This window comes from Euprymna scolopes, chromosome 33 (assembly GCF_053919585.1).
Source record: "Euprymna scolopes isolate OS-2025 chromosome 33, ASM5391958v1, whole genome shotgun sequence".
In the NCBI taxonomy this organism is placed as follows: domain Eukaryota; kingdom Metazoa; phylum Mollusca; class Cephalopoda; order Sepiida; family Sepiolidae; genus Euprymna; species Euprymna scolopes.
This window is the reverse complement of record NC_136514.1, coordinates 81,047,089-81,066,174: the sequence shown is the minus strand read 5'-3', so window position 1 is coordinate 81,066,174 and position 19,086 is coordinate 81,047,089. Positions and strand designations below refer to the sequence as shown.

The window sequence follows — 19,086 nt, the reverse complement described above, 5'->3', positions numbered from 1 at the left end:
CAATCAGTTGAGTTTGTGCCATCGTTTTCTGATTCCTCATTTAGTTTGATTTTCCCAGTTTAATGGAAACAAGGATGGAGTACTGCTGCCACATCTGGACAGGAGTTGCTGAAAACGCCTATCCTGCCTTGACAGAGTACAAAATAGACTTCGTAGCCTAGTGGGGGATGCCCTTTTCTCTTCTCTGCAACCTCTCTCCTACAGAAGGGACGCTGTGAGCCTGTCGTTTTATCGTTATTTCCATGGTAGATGCTCGTCTGAGCTCCAATCTCTGGTCCCTCCTCGCCAATCTTTCACGAAAAACACCCGTCTAGCTGAAGCCACTGTCATTAATTTTCCCCACTCTGCCTAAATAAAAACATAGATTCCATGAACAAAGCTTCTTTCTTAGAAGTGCACACCTGTGGAACTCTCTTCCGTTTGCCTGTTTCCCACCTGACTACAACTTGGATGTCTTCAAGTCCAACATAAACAAGTTCCTGATGAACCGCCCCCTTAAGTAAGACACTTTATCAAATCTCCATGACTAACGATTACTACGATATTGTCCCATTGATTACTGTACAACACGCAATAACCCTTATCCCCAAGTGGCTTCCGGGCCTTGATAAGTGGTGACTTCCTTGTAAAAAAAAAAAAAAAAATTGGGTAGGGAGGAGTTGTGTGGTTTTATCTCAGCAATTGATTGACCCTTTCCACCATCTTCTAACACTTACTTGGTTTGCATGTAAAGAGTAAGAAGATATTGTATTCTCTTTAGACTTTACTTTTTTTCAATGTTGTAATTGACATTTGCCAGTGTAAGTGTTAGGGCTTGACATGACTAGCCAGTTGATCGGATCGGGCCTCTTCAACCTCCCTGTTTAGCTGAGGTAAGGCCCAAGTAGTGTGTTGCAAGTCCACAACTTTTTTGCACCCAGGTCATGGTCTGCTGAACCACCAGGATCTCATCCCAAGACATTACAGGTCGCTACCTAGGGTCAACAGGTAGCCCTACTGAGGGATTTTTACTCTCTGCAGGGAGGCAATCTGCATATTCTGATGCTCCACCGACGGGGTCTAGTAAGATCTGGTCAATTTGAAAGAGTTTTTATACTTCAAGTTGTTTATATCTTTAAATATTTATTCATGAATTTTAGTTTGGTTGTTTTGTTTTACTCCCTCCATTAATCATAGTGCTTGGTTTGGTGTTCATGTGGTGGATTTTGTTGTTTTCATTCTCAGCCCTGCAGAACATGATTGAGTTTTGCAAAGGGAAAGGGTTATAGTATTATTGGTTGGTATGCTTTAAGTTAGGAAACCAGTAGGGAGGTGGAGGTGGAAAAAGAAAAAAAAAGGGGGAGGGAGGGAGGGGGGGATTGTTGTTTTTGTTTTGGGCTTAGCAGAACATAACTTAGTTGTGCAAATGATTAAAAGAAAAAAACAAAAGCAAAAAGGTGTTAATGTAGGTGCATTTGTGTCAGGGAGTTATCTTCCGACAGTCTGATCTGGTTGCACCAGAGTAGGATTCGGTGCTGACCCACAAATCCAAAGAGAGCCAGGCTTTGCTTCAGAAGGAGTGCTACAACTACAACTCTGTACCCTTCTCTCACTGGCCCCCTCCTCCTTCCCCAACCTGAACCCGCAGGACTACTTCGTTTGGCCATACATCGAGAACATCACAAACATGACCTCCCACAACACCAAAGCCAGCCTAATCGCCGAGATCATGCCAGCACTTGCAGAAAAAGCATGCTCCCAGTTTCGGACCCGTATCGAGGTGGTGACTGAGGTTGAAGGCGGCTACATTGTACAGATGTCAGCTCTACTATATAATTAAGTTACCTGAATGGATTTTTTTCAATAAAAGTTTTAAAATAAAGCTGTAGTGTTGTTTTCTTTAGTGCGACAAATTTATCGTTCCACCCTGTATACCCGCTATCGAACGAAGATGCCATATTCAAAATATTATCTTAAACAATCAAGTAGCTTTTCTTTAAACAAAGAAAATCAAAAGTTATGATTTTTAGCAATTTTGCTACTAAACTGTATTAAACATAAGGCTATTTTGTTCACCTGGACACTTTCATTTTAGTTGCCCCCATCTTGTTTATTTCATCCGATTTAATCATAAATGACGAAAACACTACAACTTGCTTGGCCACTTATTTTTCAGATTGACAAAGTTAATTACTTTTTTTTTTTTGTTTTTATCGGCAGTATTTGGTGTCATGTTTTACTTTCTTGTATGGTATACAACAATTATTTCTTGAGATATCTTTGTCTTTCCTGAAAAAAAATAATTGAAATTTTTTTTTTAATGTAAATCCAGACAATGCATTGTTTTCCTGGAAAATGTTTGGTAGCGATATGAGTGATTGTCAGTGTTTACTAAGTGGAAATATTTCAATAATAAAAAGGAATGTTTAAATAATAGAAAGAATGGTATTTAAAGATAAGATATTTATATTAAAATTTTTATCAGGTATGTAAAATGGCCACCACGTTCCCCAGATTTGACTAGCCCCGATTTTTTCTTGTGTGGATATCTTAAAGAAAGAGTCTATGTTAACAAACCCCAAATCCTACAAGAATTGAAGGAAAACATCTGGAACAAAATAAGGGACTCAAATCGCAATCCAGAGATTCTACAATGTCATGAATAATGTTTTGAACTGTCATGAATAATGTTTTGAACTGTCATGAATAATGTTTTGGAAAAAGCACAAATATGTGAAGCTGAAAATGGGCAACATTTAAAAGAATTATTTTTCATAAATAAAAATTGTTTGAATTTTGCATTTTTATATTTTAATTTCCTAATATCTTGGTCAGATTGTGTTAAAATTACAGAAAGATATCATCAAAAATAAAGAATCTATTTAAGTTCAAAACCCTTCAGTGACTTTCTGGACACCTTATAGTAGTGACTAGGCCCAGTCATAAAATACAGTTAAGTATGATATTTTAATTGGTCCAGATTTTGTGTATATTATTATAGAGTCGTGATTTCAAAAGTGAAAAATAAAAAGTATTTAAGTGCTATCAGCTAGAATCGAAACCAAAACTGTAGTGTTCAAAGCTGGTGATGTTACCACTGTACCAACGTTACAAGCATATGAACTTATTAAAAATAAACTAACATGAATGTACGAAAAGTAAAATTTTAACCGGCTAAAGACCTATAAAAGAACAGTCCATAAAAAATCCAATCCTTTGAAACCCCTAGCGCCGCTCTGCGATTTTTAGTTTCAGAAGAGATAAAGTTTTAAAAATATGAAGACAGACAAACAGTGAGTTTTATAAATTAAACTAATGGAAAGTACCCCCAGACAAGACATGAAGCCACTTGATGTAAAGAACTAAAGACTAGAGATGCCTCTATGAAACAAAAAAAAAAAAAAGAAAAAAAGTCGAACTTACTGTTGGTAGATCCAAAAAGAGATGCCGTGAGGATTTAATGACTGGCGTATTGGAACACACTTTGCATCGAGGTTGCAGCAATTCGACAGCGTTTATGAGCTTCCCGCATTTATCGCATTGGTCCCCTCGGGCATCATCAAAACTACAAAGGGGGCAGGTGCCTTCAACAAAACGGTCGGCCAGAAATCTGTCAAATGAAATAGAAATTATAAGTGAGGGGTAGAAGTCGAATTTATACAAAAAATTCTTTATTTTCCACCTTCCCATGGAACACGGTAATCTTCAAAGTCCAAGCATTCATGAACAAACAATTAACAATATCTTGATTTTATATATATATATATATATATATATATATAATTATAAAACTCAAATGACCTTGTAACGGGTGTTGTAACCCAAGATCCGGTTTACGACTTCCAGTTGCGCATGCATGCATAAACATAAACCCATAACATAATATGGAAATGAACGATGTAAAAAAAAAAAAAAAACAAGCAGAAAGTATTAACAATTGTTTATTTGGATAATTTAAATGCAAAAAAAATTAAAAAAATTGGGATGCTGAAAACGTACACAGTAAAACAATACATTTTATTGTTGCGTTGATTATTTATTTGTAACGCAAATTAAAAAAAACATATTTACAAATAAATAATCAATGTGACAATATAACATATTGTTTTACTGTGTAGGTTTTCATCGTCCCAATTGTTTTTTTTTGCGTTTAAATTATTTAAATGAACAATTGTTAATACTTTCTGCTTTTTTTTTTTACATCGTTCATTTCCGCATTGTCTTAATTAGTTTTATTGACCTTATTATTAACATATAAATTAAATATTTGACCCAATGGAAGTATTATGGTATCTGTTCAGTGCACATTTACCTATAAGTATGGCAAACCACTTATAATTCAATGGCTGTAAGTTTTTTCTTTGTTTTTTTTTTTAAATAATCAATTATAATAAACAGAACGACTCATAGAAATCTATCTATATTCTTTTTTCATTTTAATATACTTTCATAGAAATGTTTCTGTTATGTCACAAAAAAACTATTTTCTTTATGTCACAAGTGTTACGCTCATACATGAATTCCATAGCTAATATAGCATACTGACCCAACAGGTCACGGGTAGTCTAATATATATATATATAAATAAAGTTGACAAGAAAGTTCTTGTGTTTTTTTTAACTTTTCAATATAGGTGAACATATTTCAGCTCAAACAAAAATTTATTGATCCAAATAAACACCATGAGAATCAACATGCTTTGTTTGGATTTAAAACCGATGGTACTGATGTTGTGCTGATCTTCTGTAATACATATATAAACATTACACTCTTATTTTCATTTTATTTTTATTTTTTTTAACTTTTATAAATAATTGAGTACTCTGCTTGGATTATCTCCCCTAGCTTTACATATGTATACAGAGTGGTAGATATCCAGTGGTGAGGCCCCATTTAGGAGTTGTGGGGGAATATAGAATTATCTCTTAGTTACCATAGCTCTCATAAAAATCTTGCGTTCTGGTGGTGATGATATCACTTAGGTTTTTGAAGCATTTCTCATCCAGAAAGTAGTCGAGATGCTTGAAAAAGTGGAGTCGGTAGGTGAGAGATCTGGAGAGTATGGCGGATGAGGCAGAGTTTCGTAGACCAATTTGTTCAACTTCAGTTTAGCAACGTGCAACTGGCATTGATGTGGAGAATTGGGGTTTTTCTGTTGTCAAAGTTTCTGATACATTTCATCCATTTGTTGACAGTATTTCACCGCCGTAATGATTTCGCCTGCATTCAAAAACAGTAATAGAGGAGACCAGTTGCAGACCACCAAACAGTCAGCATGACCTTCTGTTGATGCAACTCTAGCTTCAGGAAGTGTCATGGAGCTCCGTCGGCATCTAACCACTGAGCTGAGTCCACCGGTTGCTGAACAAACATCACTTTTCATCCCAAGTCACAACCCGATCGGAAAACAGGTCATTCTTGTTGCATAAAAAAAAAAAAGGAAAGATAATACTTCATAACGGCATTTCTTTCGGTTGTCGTCCAATTCGTGAGGCACCCGTTTATCAAGTTTTTTATCTTTTCAATCTCTCTCAAGTAGTTGGAAATTGTTGTATATGTTACGTCTAACTCAAAAGCAAGTTCTTGAACAATTGTGCGTGGATTGGCTATGACTAAAGGCTCTTAATTGATCGTTGTCAACATCCGATGGCCAACCACTATGCTTATCATCTGAAAAGAAGACAATTGTTTTAAAATGATTGTAATTTAAATGATTAGAGAGAGTGAAAAATGATCTTTAAAACGATATATAAAGTAAAGGTATAACAAAAACTTATTTGAAAATACATCATTTGAAATGAAAATTAAAAATTACACAAGAACTTTCTTCTCAACCTAATATAGGAAATAAAAAATAAAAGAAAGAAAAGAACAAAATGAGAAAAGAAAGAAAGAAATGAGAAAAGAAACAAAGAAAGCAATGAGAAAAGAAAAAAATGAGAAAAGAAAGAAAAAGGAAGAAAGAAATGAGAAAAGAAAGAAAAAGAAATGAGAAAAGAAAGGAAGAAAAGAAAGGAAAGAAAGAAAGAAATGAGAAAGAAAAGAAAGAAATGAGAAAAGAAAGAAAGAAATGAGAAAAGAAATAAAGAAATGAGAAAAGAAATAAAGAAATGAGGTTAAAAGGAAGAAAGAAATGAGGTTAAAAGGAAGAAAGAAATGAGGTTAAAAGGAAGAAAGAAATGAGATTAAAAGGAAGAAAGAAACGAGAAAAGAAAGGAAGAAAGAAATGAGAAAAGAAAGGAAGAAAGAAATGAGAAAAGAAAGGAAGAAAGAAATGAGAAAAGAAAGGAAGAAAGAAATGAGAAAAGAAAGGACATTTCCTTCTTTCTTTTCCTCATTTCTTTCTTTCTTCCTTTCTTTTCTCATTTCTTTTTTCCTTTCTTTTCTCGTTTCTTTCTTCCTTTCTTTTCTCATTTCTTTCTTTCCTAATTTTCTCAAAGAGATTGAACTCACTATACAAGTTTGTAGAAAAGAAAAGGAAAAAGTGAGAAAAGAAAGAAGGAAATGAGAAAAGAAGGAAGGAAATGAGAAAAACGAAAAATAAAGTAAAGAGGCTAAAGGGAGCAGAGGAAGGAAAAAAGAAAATAAAAAAGAAAAAAAAAATCCTTACTTGTCACATTTTTCACATTTCAATTGATCAACCGTGTTTTCCGATATAAAACCATTTTTATATAATTTCCAAAATATATCTTGAGAAATTCTGGAAAAAAAAAAAAAAGAAAGTAAAATAAAATAAATACTTTTCTTTTTTTGAAGGAATTTTATCATAAAATGAGGAAACGATCATAAATTTCCTTCATTTTTTTAATTGTTTAAGATTTAACTCATTCACACGCACTTTTATCAATAATTTTTCTGTCTTTGAAGATTGTAACGCTGGGTATGGGGCAGCCAAACCAGCTGCCAACACTGCCCTGCTTTTTATTGAAACCAACCGAGAGCTCTTTATAGTATCCCCGCTGTTCCCTTGAGTGTAATTGTCTGGATTTCCCTTGCACATGGTTCACAAGGAATATTAGTTAGGTAGGACTTCAGGTTCTTCATAAGCCCTGTGGCACCTATAATAACTGGTATAATTGATATCTCCCTAAGATTCCAGTTTCTTTTCATATCATACATGAGACCTTGATATTTGGTCTGTTTCTCTCTTTCTTTAGTATTACTTTCTTTCCACATTTAAACATTTCTTCCTTTTAATAAAAATTCACATCACTTCCTCTTATTTACTCACAAATTATATTACAATTTTTGCTTCACTCATTCAATCAATGTAAGCTTCAACCTCACAGGGAACATGAGGCTGCTATGAGGAAGGTGGGCTCTCTCTAACATGCTAGAAAGTTACTTATACCTGAAAGTATCCTGTACCTTTACAAGGCCACCATTCACCCATTTATGGAGTATTGTTGTCACATTTAGGCTGGTGCATCTGCTACTAGTCTTTCACTCCTGGACGAGGTTCAAAAGAGAGTCGCCAACCTGATAGATCCTGAACTGTAATCTAAGCTTCAACCTCTGTCACATTGACGAAATGTTGCATCCCTCTGCCTGTTTTACAAGTATTTTAATGGTGGATGCTCCAACGAACTACAAGTCCTTGTACCCCCTCGACGAAAATACCCCCGACAAACCTGATAAGCAGCAAAGTCCCACCTCTACACAGTCGAGATCCCTAGATGTAAGAAAGCTTTTTACTCTAATAGCTTCTTCCCCAGAACTGCTAGACTTTGGAATTCCCTTCCGACTTCCTGCTTCCCCAACTATATTGACATACAGAAGTTCAAGTCTAATGTAAACAGACATCTTGCTGCTCAACTCCCTACATAGTATCCATGCAATTTATGTTCCTGATAGTTGCCCTCTATATCAAAGTGGCACTGTGCCTTGTTTGGGGTGAAAATGTAATAAAAATGAAAATTTTATTTACAATAAAAACTCCTACTCAGTAAAAAAAAAAAAAGTTAAAAAACGTTAAAAAAAAAACCCGGAGCATGTGGGGTTCCCCTTCACGAGTGAAAAATTTACTTTTACCATGACTAATGTTTGTGCAAATTTTTTTATTAAATTCAAGGCGTGGTTATTGAGAAAAGTGTGAACAAATGAACGATTTGGGGGAAATTTTACACCTATAATGCCACTGTAGGAGGAGACAACCAGAGTTAGCCCAGAAAATCCCTTTTGGCAAAAATTTACTTTCACCATGACTAATGTTTGTGCAAAAATTTTTTTTAAATCCAAGGTGTGGTTATATTAAGAAATGTGCAAATGGACGAAGAGAAGTGAATAATCCCTCCTTTGTCAAGTGACTAAAAAATATTTTCATCAATTTAAAGAAATGAAAAAAAAATTAAAATTAAAAAAGCGAAAAAAAATAAAAAGTATAAAAAAAAACGAAAAATGAAATGAAGAAAAAATTATAAATTTAAAAAATTTTTAAATGAAATAATCGAAAAAATGAAAATGAATTTTTTTTTAAATTAAAAATAAGAAAAATAAAAAAATACAAATGAAAAAAATACAAATAAAAAATAAAAATTACAAATGAAAAAATAAAAAGTACAAATGAAAAAAATAAAAAATACGAATGAAAAAAATAAAAAATACGAATGAAAAAAATAAAAAAAATACAGATGAAAAAATAAAAATGAAAAATAGAAATCTACAAATTAAAAAAATATGAAAAAAAAATGTAATTGATCTAAAAAAAAAATAAATAAATAAAAACTACACTAAAGAGAAAAACAAAAAAAAGAAGATAAATACTCAAAAGTGATCCGGTTAAAGTTCAAAAGACCACAATCTGACACTTACTTTGTTTGCTGTGGTGTTGTCGTGCGACCAAAGTAATCAAAAGAAATCTTAAACCAATCATAAATTTCACGATGGATTTTGTTGAACTTGTCACAAATTTGTTTCGGAGTCAGGCCTAATTCGATGGCTTTCGTTTCCGTTGCAGTTCCGTACTCGTCTGTTCCACATATATACAAAGAATTGTATCCTCGGAGACGACAATATCTGAGATGAAGGAAATACAAATACTGATTAACAATGGTGAAGTAAAATAATTTCAATAACCAATATTGAAGAATAAAAAAAATTGTAATGTTGGTATTTATTTTTATGCAAATACGAAACGACCCATAACCCATTTCTGCTAATCACAACATTCATTATTACTAGGGCAAGGACAACAGCATATTCTTTTCATTGTTTTGACTCTCGAGTGTGTATCCATTGATATTTTATATGCTTTTATATAGAGTGATGTGGTTTTCGGTTGATTACTTGTGTCTAATTATGTACGATATATACTCGAGAGTCATGACAATGAAAAGAATATGCTGTTGTCATAGCCCTAGTTACCACAATAGTTCCCAAGTAAGTTGCATTTACATTTACATAACCCATGTATTCTCTATAATTTGTTTGCCCTGGCAACACGTTTGTTTTGATTGTGTTTAGTGCCCCCAAGTGTTAAATGTTTATAGATTGACAGGAGCAATCAAAGAATAATTTTAATAACCAATATTGAGGAATTAAAAAAAAAAAGAAAAAGAAATGGAATATTTTTTTATTCTATTAGGGAATCACTGTTTATCAAGGCCCAAAGGCCACTTGAGGATAAGGTTTAATGAGTGTACAGTGGTCCGTAAGGACTTGCTTACATTGGAATTTAAATGGGGTGGAACATGGCCTACTATACATATTACTATTATTGTAGTAGGCAATGGGTGAGACTAAAAATTTAAATGGGGTGGGGCAATAAACTTAAATGGGGTGGGGCAATAAACTTAAATGGGGTGGGAATATAAATTTAAACGGGGTGGGGATATAAATTTAAATGGGGTGGAATATAAATTTAAATGGGGTGCGATTATAAATTTAAATGGGATGGGACTATAAGTTAAAGCTCAGTCGAGCACCTGCCATGAAAATAGCGATAGAGCAGATATAGACTTCTGTGAGAAAAAGGTTGTAAGAAGGAGAAAATGGCAATGTCCACTAGATTTCGAAGGCAGTTTTGTACCCTTGTGACACCACGTGGCCCCACCAACAAGTCGGCGACCCCAAACATAGTGTGCCATGGCTTTGTTCTCCATCTTTCATCATTCTTGTTCTGGACGTGTCGTCATCATCTTTTTTCACACCGACGACCATCGATGTATAAAATTTCAAATGTTTAGACCAGAAATTGCCGTTAGTGATTTGGTAGAGACCGCAGAGGTCAAATTTTCTTTAACTTTGACCCCTATTATGACCCCTTAACATTTATTGTTTTGGGCTCAAATCAAGTTACTGTTAGATCAATGTCCAAGAAACCACTATCTAAAATTTCAAGTGTTTAGACCCAAAATTGATGGAGAAGTTTGGTAGAGTTCTTAAAGGTCAAATCATTGAACTTTGACCCCTTAAAAGCCAAATTTCTGGCCGAAAATGGATTACAAAGATTTTCCCAAATCTCAGTACTCTGTATATCAAATTTCGAGTTAGCAGACTTAAAATTGACAGAGTTATTGCATAGGGAAATGTAGACACACAACAGACACGTTCACTTTTATATATAGATAGATAGATATACAAGGTAGAACGATAAAGTTGTTGCCCTGAAAAAAAACAAAACAACACTACAGCTTTATTTTAAAACTTTAATTGAAAAAATCAATTCATGTAACTTAATTATGTAGTAGAGTTGACATCTATTCAATGTAGCCACCTTCAGCCTCAATCACTGCCTCAATACAGGTCTGGAACTGAGAGCATGCTTTTTCCACAAGTGTCAGCAGGAGCTTGGCGAATGGCGGCGATCAGGCTGGCTTTGATGTTGTGGGAGGTCAGGTTGGTGATGTTCTCAACGTATGACCAAACAAAGTAGTTCAGCGGGTTCAGGTTGGGGGAAGAGGCAGGGCCAGTGAGGGAAGAGTACAAAGTCGTAGCACTCTTTCTGAAGCCAACCCTGGGTCTCTTTGGACTTGTGGGCCAGCACTGAGTCCTGCTGCCACACTCAGAATCTGCCAGCGGCCACTTGATTGCATCGGTAGATTACTACACTCTTCAGCACATCCAGATATACTTTTATGTTTACTTTCAAGCCGACTTCGAATTTGTGAGGTGGCATGATGTGGTCCTTAATCAAAACCATACCAAAGACCATAATCGTGGCGAGAACTTTGTTTTTACCACTCTGAGCATGTCCCTGTTATTCATGACAATCCAGCAATGCATTTTGAGGGTGCTAGTAAATATCCTGCTTTCATAACTTGGATCAGTAGAGAGCAGGAGTTGTATAGTGGCGCATCTCCAATCTCACTCGTGGAACATTATATCAGTTTCAGACATGATAGAAGGGTCCTATCACTCTTGGGATTTGTACACAACTGGCCAACTAGTGGATGGTCTAGTTCAAAAAAAAAAGAAAACTGGTTTTCATCAAACGGAAATGGAATCATGTCGTCTTTTCTAGGATGACAGTTTTAATCGTTTCACCCTGTAGATAATTTATTGTTGGGAAATTCATCCAAGTTTGTCATTTTTCGATTTGTGAATGTATATTGATATTTCTTTTATCGTCCGAATGGGGGATTTTAAAATTTGCATCACTTGGAATATTGAAGGCAATTTTTGCTGTTGAATTGGCTAATTTATTTTCTTTGATATCTGTATGGCTTGGTATCCAGCAGAAAATAATTATTTTTCTGACTGCTTGTGTAAGCTTGTTGAGTGATTTCGTGATTAGAAGGTTGTCTATTTTTTTATTTTTAAATTATTATTATATTATATTATTATATTATATTATTATATTATTATTTTAAATTGCTTTTAGAGCAGATTGAAAGACCGAAAAGATATGTTTGAGATGCTTATTGTTGGAGGCCAGACTGAGGATCAGTGCATGTATTACTGCACTGAAAATGAAAGTTTCATTTAGAATGTGTTTTATTATGGATAATTTTTAAATTTAAATCAGTTTGGAAGTTTAAGGCAATTTTCGCTGCTGAATCAGCTAATTTACTTTTTTTTATAGCGGTATGGCCTCATATCCAGCAAAAATAATTTCAATAAGTTTTCAATGCTTACCTTGAGAAAACATCGGCACTGAGGGTGGAACCAACTATATTGCCCAAATGAGGGACGTTGTTAACGTAGGGCAAGGCACTCGTAATTAAAATGTTACGGGCATCTTTTTTCGGCAAACTGGAAGAAGGGGGGGAAAAAAAATAAAAGCAATAAAAATCATGATCATCAGATGAAACGGATTTCATCTACGAAATAATAATGCTAACATTTATTTTAATTAACTATTTGCTCCCAAGTTATCTCCCCTGATCAAAAAAGCATTTTGAAAAGTAGAATTATCTCCTATACATTTATTAGACAAACATATACATTCTTGGCCTTCGGGACAAGATCAAAGTGTAGTATCTGTTCTTCAGATGCTGCACTTCTATTTCTTGTTCTCTTTCGGTGGAGGAGAAATCCTTCACGACTGAGACAATTTTTATTTTTGTACCTTTTCTCCACGTTAAAAAACGACCCTGGTGTCTAACTCTGTCCCGTGGGGAGGCATAGTAAATAGGTACATTTATTAGACGAGAACGGGAAAATATTTTCACTGAACGTTCGCTTAATAACAGACAATTAAATGCTTCCTTATATCAAGAATAATATCTTGATCTACACAGTCGTTTTCATCCAATTTATTTCTTCATGTTTCCGTCTTAACACTCACAAAAGATCACTTGGTTATAGTCAGCTAACTTACTTCCTAATTTCTGGTGTAGTGCTACTGGAAGCAGTGACAAGACACATCAGTTCCTTCACTTTTATTGTCCTTTAGTATTTCTATTAGAAGAAAAGGACATTATTGCAAAGTATACAATAAAAATTAACAAAATTATTCAGATAAAAATAACACAATTAACCTTTTTCGATAGTCATCTGCAACTATGTTGGGAATATTATGTATTCAATATGTATTATTTTATGATGTCTGAAATTTTGATTTTAATCATTTCATTTTGTTATTTTGATTTCAATAATTTTATTTTTATACTTTCATTAACATATATTATCTAAATTCAAATAAAAGACATTTTTAAAATTTAAAAAAAACACACTTTTAAAATAAAAAAAAAACTTTGTCAAGGGTGTGAATTCCATATAGAAACGTTGTTTTAATTTGAATAAAATAAAATATGTAGTATTAGGAAAATAAACAAATATTTGACTTGTTTGAAATTTATAACAAATATATTTCGGAGGTAAACTCCATCTTCAGTCTGTTGTTTTCTTTCTTTTCTTCTTTCTTACCATGCTGTAAAATTGGAGAAAGAAAAGTCTGTTTGTAAAGAGCTACACATTGTATCTCAGCAGTTGTATTTTGAAATGTTGGAACAGTGCGTAGTGAAAGCAAGAATAATATCAAGCGTGTGAGTTCCATATACGCACTGTCCTCCAACATTTCAAAAATATGATTGCTGAGATACAACGCGTGGCTCTTTACAAACACTTTTCTTTCTCCAACTTTACAACATGGCAAGAAAGAAGAAAAGAAAGAAAACAACATACTGAGGATGGAGTTCACCTCCAAAATATATTTATGTTATAAATTTCAAACAAGTAAAATATTTGTTTATTTTCCTAATACTACATTGTGATTTGGCTTTCAAGCGCACTTGATGCGTATTTTATTAAAAAAAATTATTTTTAAAATTAAAAATTCTTTTATTTTTATAATTCAAAAACATATTTCTTATAAAATTTCAAATAAAATAAAACTTTTTTTATAAAATTTTGTTATTAAAAGTGCAAATAAAGACTAATTGTGTTAGGGTTAGGAAGTTACAACACCTGTTACAAGGTCATTTGAGTTTTATAATTATATAGATATTTCTTATAAAACTTCAAACAAAATAAAAACTTATTTTTTAATTTTGTTATTAAAAGTGCAAATAAAGACTAATTGTGTTATTTTTATCTGCATAATTTTGTTTATTTTTATTGTATACTTTTTCAATAATGTCTTTTTTTTTATATTTTACTAGCAAAAGTACCCGTCGTTGATTGGGTTCAAAAACAGCCTACAGAAAATGGACTCTGATTTATGAAAGTACTAGCGAGGGGTACCTGGCGTTGCCCGGGTGTTTGTAGGTGTGTGTGAAAAAACCCGAAAATGTGAAAAAAAAACGAAGCGTTGACGACGCGCAGTTGGAAAATAGTAAAGTGTGAAAAAAAAACAGGTGCGCGTTTTTGATTGACGTGACGGCGATAGCTATTCAGCAGTTATGATTTTGTGCGGGACAGTTTTTAAATAAATAAATAAATAAATAAATCGGTTTGTTTGTTTTTAACTAAGTTCGGGGAAAACCAGCTCCCTGTTTATTAGGGGGAGTGTCTCGTCTCGAAATGAAAGCTAAGTCGACATTGAACAAACGTTACTTAGCTCTCTAGAGACCACTGGCTCTGGGCCTGTGATTAGAGTCGAGTTTCACTTTTTTTTATACCGAAAACCGAATGTAACGCGTGCCGATGCGGGAAATGTGGAATAATTAACGTTTGAAAGTCAATAAAATTAAATATACAGGCGAGCTCTGTGGTTAAGTGTGAGATATTACAATTTATGGATGATACAAAAAGTTTTAAGAAGTTGCGAAGCGAGCAAGCGCTTCTCTGAAAGAAGCCTTTTGTGGACATCGAAGAAAAGCGTACATACATACAAACATACATACATACATTTTCACTTTTATATATATATAGATGATAGGTTATGAAAAGGAAGGGTTGTAAAGAGATAGCTTCGAATTTGGGGGTATCAAAACCAAAGCAAAATATAATGAAAGTAAAAATGAAATAGATAAACCCCATAATTTATCATACCATACCTGTTCACACTAAAACACTTATCACAATATTCTGTGGATCTATATTAAAAAACCTTGTTTAAATTTGTGACATATTTCCATTCTATAGAGGTCAGGCACGAACGAACAACCCATAATTTTATTATACCATATTTCTTCAAACTGAAACATAATTATCAAAGTATACTTACGCAGATAGATATGAAAAGTCTTTATTAAAGTTTGTGCCTATTTCCATTCTATGGAGGCCAGGCGCGAATGCAGACCTCACAATTTTATTATACCATCCCTATTTAAGTTAAAACATACTTATCAAAGTAGTATTATGTACATCTATATCAAAAACACTTGTAAACGTTTTTTTTTTAATTTTTAAATTTTTTATTTCCATACTTTGTGGACCAGGCGCGAACGCAGACCCCACAATTTTAATCAACCACCGTTCTGCCAGATCAAACATACCCATTCCTGTGTCTCGATACATCTTCTATCATTATATGTAATCAGTTTTTTAAAAATAGTCAACCATATAAGAGCCTATTCGTGACCAAACACACACACCCACAGACATTCAGCTTTATATTATAGATTTCAATAAATCACTTCACAATAGAAATACTGAAGAACAATAAAAATGAAGGAACTGATTTGTCTTGTCATCGTTGCCAGAAGTTAGGAAGTACATTAGCTTTACTTTTTCACAATTGTTGATGGCAGAAAAAAAACAGTCATCTTACATCGGATGCGATCGTTTACACTTCATCACGGGATTCAAATTCTGCCACGAAGAAATGGCCACAGCGATTTCTTCATCAGTTACAGCAACATCAGCTGTTTGCTCCTGAAAGAAAAACAATACATTTTTACATTACATTTAAATTTCTGAATGTTTATATAATCAAGGAAACGGGGAACAGGGAGTGAATTCCAAACGCAAACGGCCCAAAGAAAAGAAGTGATTATAGTAGAAAGCATTCTGCCATCTAGAAATCTCTCCAGAGAGGGCGTGGGATTTTGCTGCATGTCGGGTTGGTATATGTTCTCCACATCAGAGTTCTCATCCATCTCCATTGTCTTACATTTCTTGCACAAAAAACTGGTTATCATCTCTCAACCTCGTAGGAGTCTATATATTAATACCGTAGTACCATTTAACGTAGGTACGTGTGTCATGGTTTCCAGATTATAAATTATTCGATCGGGAGATGCTATTTATTAAAAAGGAGGATAGGTAATAACATACTTCGAACATTAAATTAGCATATAGAGATGCTGATTTTATGTTTGTAGCATGTTATCACCTTCTATCCTCCTTTTTGATAAATAGGATCTCCCGATCACCGAAGACGCAATATAAAAAAAAAAAAAATAATTAAAATAAAACGGGGTTTTGGCTTTTGGGACAAGATCAAAGTGTAGTATCTTTTCTGATGCCGCATTTCACTTTTTTGGTCTCGGTTAGTGTGAGAGAAATCCTTCATAACTAATACATTTTTTTTTATTTTGTTACTAAACAGAGTGCCCCTTTTTGGAGGAACTGGTTTCCCCCCATATTAAAAACCGATCTTGGAGTCTAACTCTGCCCTTGTGGGGAGGCAAGTAAACAAAAAAAAAAGAAAAAGAAAAAAAAAAGAAAAAGAAAAAAAAGAAAAAGCAAAAAAAGAAAAAGCAAAAAAGAAAAAGAAAAAAAAAAAAAAGAAAAAAAGAAAAAGAAAAAAAGAAAAAGAAAAAAAAAGAAAAAGATGATGTCGCTTTTGGACTGCACGTTTTGAAGGAAACGTATCTTTTCCGGTTTTAATTTTATGTTTATTTTCTTATTGAAATCTTATTATGTATGTTATCAAGTCTAATGTATTAATGGCCTCATTGACACAATTTCTCATAGAAAATTTGTTCTTAAAATTGAAATGTAAAAATGGTGGTGAAATATTAACTAACCTATTAGTACCTTTAACGTATGTACGTGTCATGGTTTGTTTTTAAAAAATAATACACTTAGAGTAAGTCTTTTAATTCTATAAAAATATCTTGAATTAAAAATAATTATTAAAGCAACATCAACAATTATTTCTACTATCACTGTGAAATTTCCACAGGCCCTGCTAGTTATGTAGAGTCGAGAACTCAGTTAACGGAAGTAAGCAGCAAAAAATAATATCAACATTTATAAGATGTAAGATTTGAAAATAAAAAGAAAATAAATAAAAATACCAATTTATTGAATCTGTGTCTGGGGAACTTTACTATAGTGTGTCATACGATCCAATTGTGTATTTTTGGAAAAGGCATTTCAGGGAAAAACATTATTACATACTTAAATGTCATGTCGAAATTAGTATAATTCTCAAAATTACGAAAACTGGTCCAGTAGAAGATGTGCTAGAGTTGATTTTCGGGGAAGGGGGGGGGGGAGCGTGCAGTATATCGATAAAAAGCAAAATGGCCGATCTGAAAGATGATGTTATTCGATTCTGCGCAAAGCAACTTAGATAGAATGCAGTTATCTCCCCCTAATTTCGATCTTCAAACTATGGCCCGTGAGCAAGATCCAGCTAACCAAGTTTTTAATCCGGACTGCGAAGCTCTCATGGAAAACAAAAATATCCAAGAAAAAAATTTTTAAATGGAAATGTGTGAAAATAGTGTAATGGGTTTTTTTTGTTCAGAAAATGATTAAAAGAATGAGGTTTGGTAGAGAAAAAAAAATAGCTAATAATAAGCAAAAGAGTATAAAACACGTCCAGGTCATTTTCTTTTTATTTTGACCCATATAGCTCTAAAAAGTCAGCAATATGGCCGTCCGTTCAAAAACTTTGGAGATCCCTATTCTAAAGGGTCAGGGTTAAGCAAAGCAACTTAAACAGTAGAATGCAGTTATCTCCTCTTGATTTCGATCTTCTAAAAGGTTAATTAACAGTGAAAAATGACAACTTCAAAAAATTCTGTTTTTACTTATAATTATTTTTCTACTGAACCATTTTTCGTAATTTTTGGAATTCATAATAATTTCGCCATGACATGTAACTACGTTATAATATTTTTATCTGAAATGCATTTTTTCAAAGACACACTATAGTAAAGTTGCACAAAATTTTATTTTTAATTAAATTAAAAATTTGGTTTGTTTTCTGTGTTACCTGATCAGGATCCGACGTTGGAAGCGGTTTTGATGGAAGACCATTTGAAGAATTATTCTTGCCAGAAGATTTGGCATCTTTTTTGGAATCTTTGTGAGATTCTTTCTTTGCACTGGTGCCATTTGGTTGGATTTTCGGCTCAGAACCACCAACCTGAGAAGAAAAACAGAAATGATGTTTCTGAATTTTTGAGATGAGAATTGGTTATTTGTATTATTATCCATCGGACTACTGCTCTCATCTTGAGTGTGATTTTCCTAACGTTTCAGTCGATAACACCTTCGACCTTCTTCAGGTATATCTTTTCGAACTCAGGAATGTTTCTGTCGAACTCAGGAATTTGGACGGAATTTCGAGCGGAACCCTTTATTTACTTCATAGGGGTAGCGTGCTCGTTCCGTCAGCCATGACTGGATAGAGGTCAAGATACACCTGAAGAAGGTCGGAGGTTATATCGACCGAAACACTGAAAAGTATGCTCAATTTGAGAGCAGTAGTCCAATGAATAATACAAAAACAGAAACATAAGATTAAATGTCAAAACATCAACATGAAATAATGTCACAAGAAAATCAAAAAAATATCCCAACATCAAGTGAGAATCTTTTTCTACAGGTGAAACGATAAAAAGTGTCGCCCTAAATAAAACAACACTACAGCTTTATTTTAAAACTTTTATTGTAAAAATCAATTCAGGTAATTTGATTATGTAGTAGGGCTGACATCTATTCAATGTAGCCGCCTTCAGCCTCAATCATCGCCTCGATACGATTCCAGAACTGGGCGCATGCTTTTTCCAGAAGCGCTGGCGGGAACTCGGTGAATATTCGGTGGATGGCAGTGATCAGGCTTTGGTGTTGTAGGAAGTCATGTTAGTGATGTTCTTGTTAGTGAAGTAGTCCAGCAGGTTTAGATCGGGGGAGGAGGGCAGGAGGCCAGTGAGAGAAGAATACAAAGTCGTAGCATTCTTTCTGAAGCCAAGCCTGGGTCTATTTGGACTTGTGAGTCGGCACTGAGTCCTGCTGCCATACACAGGGTCTGCCAGTGGACACCTGATTGCATCAGCGGATCACTACACCTCTTCAACACATTCAAGTATACTTTGGTGCTTA

The 19,086-nt window shown here is 33.9% G+C and overlaps 1 protein-coding gene across 1 annotated transcript in view; it reads right to left on the bottom strand.

The window, feature by feature from the left end:
• LOC145258326 (methionine--tRNA ligase, cytoplasmic-like) overlaps nucleotides 1-19,086 on the bottom strand; it is a 94,831-nt gene that overhangs the window by 42,263 nt on the left and 33,482 nt on the right. The window contains exons 7-12 of the mRNA XM_080116476.1: nucleotides 17,975-18,127; nucleotides 15,575-15,678; nucleotides 12,055-12,171; nucleotides 8,791-8,994; nucleotides 6,590-6,679; nucleotides 3,403-3,589 (exon numbers count right to left, since the gene is read on the bottom strand). Coding sequence (XP_079972602.1) covers nucleotides 3,403-3,589; nucleotides 6,590-6,679; nucleotides 8,791-8,994; nucleotides 12,055-12,171; nucleotides 15,575-15,678; nucleotides 17,975-18,127 — 855 coding nt within the window. The remainder of the gene's footprint in view (nucleotides 1-3,402; nucleotides 3,590-6,589; nucleotides 6,680-8,790; nucleotides 8,995-12,054; nucleotides 12,172-15,574; nucleotides 15,679-17,974; nucleotides 18,128-19,086) is intronic.